Genomic DNA, 4,816 nt, shown 5'->3' on the forward strand with positions numbered 1-4,816 from the left:
CATGAAAATGTTGGCTAGAATAGGTGACACAGGAGTGCCCATACTTAAGCCATTTATTTGTATGTGACTTTGGTTGTTGAACATGAAGTTGTTTTGGTGGTAGTGAATTCCAGAAGAGTTGCTAGTTGGTTGCTGTGGATGTGTATTAATGGGTTGGGGTCTTGTATACAAAGTTCTAAAGCTATCTTGCAGGCTTCAGTAGTTGGGACTTCAGTGAAAAGGGAGATTACATCAAAACTGGCCATTAAGGCTTTATAATTTAGTTGATCCAGAATATATATAAAGTTAAAAGAGTCCTTAAAAAGGATCATGCACAAAACTAAAATACATACTATGTAAAAACTACACTGTAAAACTAAACTCCACTACTTCTATGTCGGACAAACAGGCCGAAAAATGCAAACCAGATTCAATGAACACAGTGAAACACCTTCCTACGTTTTTGAACACTGCAAAACAAATAAACACATCATAACCATAGAAAACACCAACATATTAAGTAGAGAAACAAAGACAAACAAACGAAAAATCAAAGAAGCCCTACTTATACAAGAACTCAAACCAAAATTGAACCAACATAAAGGAATACCTTTATACCTATATTAATCACCTAACATCTAACTGCTACACCCCCTACAATCTTGTACCTGTTCACATTCTCGTCTCTAAGATATAGTGCCCAGTAACGGTCAGTTTCAAACTGTCTTTGTTAACCTGAAGATTGCCTAAGAAGGTCGAAACCACATCTGTCTCGTTTGCAAGCAAACCTTGATGTGGATTACCATCTGCAAACTGTACAACTATTTCACCGTCGACATTTCCATGTGACTTTATCTAGTGGTAGAGTATGTCGAGCTCCTCCTGCTGTGGTGCTAAACCCAGTTAAATCTAATATACCACCTGTGAGTTTATTATATTTTACTAACTCTTTTCTCAATAGAGTTTTCTAACTATCAGTATCCTTTAACACATTTATGGCCCACTTATCATCACTTTTTCTAAATATATATATTTCAAATTTTCTCTCTGTTTTCGATAGAACACATTACCCTCTCCTTTCTTTCCACAGTTTTTCTATTCTGCCAACAGAATTTAACTATATGCCCAACTTGGTCACATACAAAACATTTTGGTGGGGTTTGTAATTTCTCTCCTATTGTACAAACTATTGTAAATAAGAATTGAGAAAACAGTTTAAAGCTACAGTTAGAAGATGGGCATAAACAGAGAGAATTCGAGTTGATGAGTAGAAGGTGATTTTCATGATAAAGTTGGCATGCATGAGAAAAGCACCCAGTTGCAGCTGTCTAAATTTTGGGAAGTAATTCAGATATATTTTTCTGTGCTTTTTAAAAAAATGGCCAGAGGATGTGGTGATAACAACACTCTTGCATTACCTGGAAAGGCTTTATCAGTGTACCAAAAGATTGGGAGCGCAGACGACTTAAGGTATGATATAGTGAAATTATCTATTTTAGAGACATATGAGTTAAGTCTAGATAGAAATATAGGAAATTAAACATTTAAAGAGTAAAAAACAAGGCGTAATGCTAGTTAGTTATTCAAAGGATTTTTTTTTTCATTTGTCATCTTTCTCTGCTCTTCAATGGTAGCTTCAAGTTTCATCATTAAATTTGAATCTGAAGAACTTTAATTGCGTGTCTCCATTTTGGGAGTCCGAAAAAGTTGATGAGCAGGTAGTATTGTTTATGAGCTTTTTCTTTTCTCATTTTTTGCACTCCAGATGTACGTTCACTCGGCAATACTTCATTATCAATTATCCCCTGGCGAGACAGCGGTAAGTTTACTAACTTAGAACGCTAAACACTACATTTTTAATCTAGTCCCTTAGGGGTTTTCAATAATTAGAAGAGTGTTTAGAAGTAGTATTCCAACCACACTACATTCGTCATGGCTATTGCCAACGACGAGTTTTACTCAATTTAGAGCTTTTCAGGCCAGCTGGGATTCAACAAACACAGTAGTGGTCGGAACATTGTTTATATAAGTCATTTGTTACAACAACAATTGTTACGAAGTGTACGTCTTTTAAAAGGTGTACACACCACAACATTGTTTATTTTCCAACAGTACTCGAGATGGACAGAAACAAAGTGTAGGGTAACACAATACACGAGAAAAGTGATGGAATTAGAATTTTGATATCTTTAATTCATACGTATGTTTTTCAGCAAAGTAACATTTTAACAATGACTGTCGAGGAAGAAGCTATAATCAAACCTGAGCACTTTGTTTAGATATGACGAAAATGCTTTGTTGAAACTATTGTTTCATCAGTAATAATTGAATATAACTAATTGCATACCAATTTTTAAACATATATATATATATCATCAAGTTTATACCGTAAATAAAAATTTTTTTCTTCTTTAGATGTTCGTCAATTAAACGTTGTCCGTGATATGTGTTATGTTTCTTAGATGATTTCAGGCCCGGCATGGCCAGGTGGTTAGGGAGCTCGACTCGCAATCTGCGGGTTCGAATCCACGTCACGTTATAATGTGACGGTCAATCCCACTATTCGTTGGTAAAAGAGTAGCCCAAGAGTTGGCGGTGGGCGGTGATGACTAGCTGCCTTCCCTCTAGTCTTACACTGCTAAATTAGGGACGGCTAGCGCAGATTAGCCCTCGTGTAGCTTTGCGCGAAATTCAAAAAACAAACAAAACAAACTTAGATGATTTCCTCAGGTTTAAAAGTGATATAAATCGTGGAACATGCAGAGCTGTATAACTTATTCTGCTATACCTATTACCAGTGAAAACTGAGTTCAAGGTTGTAGTGCATAATATTTTAGTCAAATCTAAACCAAGTGTACAGCCTGGTACGCTTTATTCTCCATTTTTGTTGAATGAAAACTTTCCAGGGAAATAACAAGTTATTCGGGGATATTTATTGCTTGAAACTATATATCCAGTAGGGAAATACTTACCAGTCAGCAAGACGTCCAGCTTCCTTTGCTATTTCCTTCATACGATCAGACTGCTGTTCAAATTTCTTTGTTACGTTACTTGAATTTTTCAGAAACTCGAGGGTGATATTGGTTAAGTAGCTTTTCATGTTCAACACAATTTTTGAAACACTTTCGATATGTTCCATCAGCGTGGAGATTCTCTCTTTCCCCAAGTCACTGATACTCTTAGTTTTCTGCACTTTGAGCTTGATCTGCCTAGAGAGTTTCGTGCTGTTCAAAAGCTTGGCTTTTAGGTCTCTCAGTTGCTTCAAGATTATGAACTTTTGATCTGTAAACACAGGTGATGAAAGAAATACCCTTTTTAACATTAGGAGTAATTTAACTACTAAACGAACTTCAGTCATATTCTGTAAATGTAACAAAAATTTGGGCTATTACTAATATTTATAAATTAAAAGTCTATGAAAATGGTGAAAACAAAAGTTAGACTTATGAAATAAACTACATAACTCAATCTTGGTGAAAATTTAAAAGATAACAATGATTCAGCTCATTCTGAATTTTTTTTTTGTATTAATTCATTGAATTATTTGGGTAAGTGTAACTTTGTAGGTAAATTTATAATAATTTGTTTTGAAATGTTAGTTTTTAATAATATCTACATGTATTCTTTGTAATTATTGTTATTTTTAAATGAAAAATTAATTACATCAATACTTATTATAAGTATTTACTTTAAACACTTTGATTATTCTTTTAATACTGTTTTCCTTGTTTATATTTAATTGAAGTCTCATTAAATAAATATATAATTTAATGAAATGACCAATAAATGTAATTGTTTAAAAACAGTAGTCTACAAAAGGTATTGAAAAAGTAGATACGAATTCAAGTAATTTTCCGCAACCAGTTTTCGTAATTTATGTGAAAACTAACAAGACAGCAATGGAACGTTAAACAGGTGATATGGTTTGTGTATTATGTATTTGAAAGTTTATTCTAAGATTTCCACAAACCTGTTAAATTTTGTGCTTTATCTAGCAAGTCGATAATATCGTGACTAATGTCTGAAAGTATTTTGTCAAAACTGAGATCGACAACGTTCTGCCTGTTTTCCTGGGTGTTATTGATCAATTTGATCATTTCAACCAAACTGGACTGGAGGTCACTGACCACATGTTGTACCATTTTAAAACAAGGTGGACAATCTAAGAGAAAACAAAGCCAATAAGCTGCAGCATATATCAAACGGGAGTACGATTTTATAAACATTATCTATATTAAAAAACTTATAATAAAGTTGATATCATTTGAAATAGTAGCAATACTTAGTTAAATGTAACAACTTCAATTAATATTAATAAATGCATAAATTACATCAATGAAAATATAACATATTTACTGAAAAGCTCCTCTCCCCAGTGGCTTAGTATCATGGCTTACAATCGGCTTTCGATACCCGCGAAACCATTCTATTTAGCGAAACCACAGCCAATGGAACGGGCTTGGAAAAATCAGCGTGGAACATATAGAGTTGCTCTTAACAACAAACAAACAAATTCACTTAAATATTTATGTTTATACAGTTTTCTCACAAACTGCATTGCTTTAAAAGTAGAACAACTGTACAGTTTTCATCTTTCGCAATATAAAAATTCGCCTTGCGATGCTGTTGCTCAACGTGTTTGAATGGTAAAGATGGAAAAGTCGCTTATAAGAGTTAGTTATGAAGTTAGTGAAACGTTGAATATATATTCTACAGAATGCTTTCAAAATGACGATATGTATAATCAGAAAAACAACAACAGTAATTTGAAGCATATTCGGATGAAACAACAAAAAAGTATGCTTGTAAATAAACTAAACTAATAAATTTCAAAGAA

The 4,816-nt window shown here is 33.5% G+C and overlaps 1 protein-coding gene across 2 annotated transcripts in view; it reads right to left on the reverse strand.

The window, feature by feature from the left end:
• LOC106465541 (girdin-like) overlaps positions 1-4,137 on the reverse strand; it is a 30,918-nt gene extending 26,781 nt beyond the window's left edge. For both annotated transcript variants that reach the window (XM_022393458.1, XM_022393457.1), the window contains exons 1-2: positions 3,950-4,137; positions 2,952-3,261 (exon numbers count right to left, since the gene is read on the reverse strand). In XM_022393458.1, coding sequence (XP_022249166.1) covers positions 2,952-3,261; positions 3,950-4,121 — 482 coding nt within the window. In that variant the 5' untranslated portion in view covers positions 4,122-4,137. The remainder of the gene's footprint in view (positions 1-2,951; positions 3,262-3,949) is intronic.
• Between the last annotated feature and the right edge of the window lie 679 nt (positions 4,138-4,816).

Source organism: Limulus polyphemus, unplaced genomic scaffold (assembly GCF_000517525.1).
Source record: "Limulus polyphemus unplaced genomic scaffold, Limulus_polyphemus-2.1.2 Scaffold1976, whole genome shotgun sequence".
NCBI lineage: Eukaryota > Metazoa > Arthropoda > Merostomata > Xiphosura > Limulidae > Limulus > Limulus polyphemus.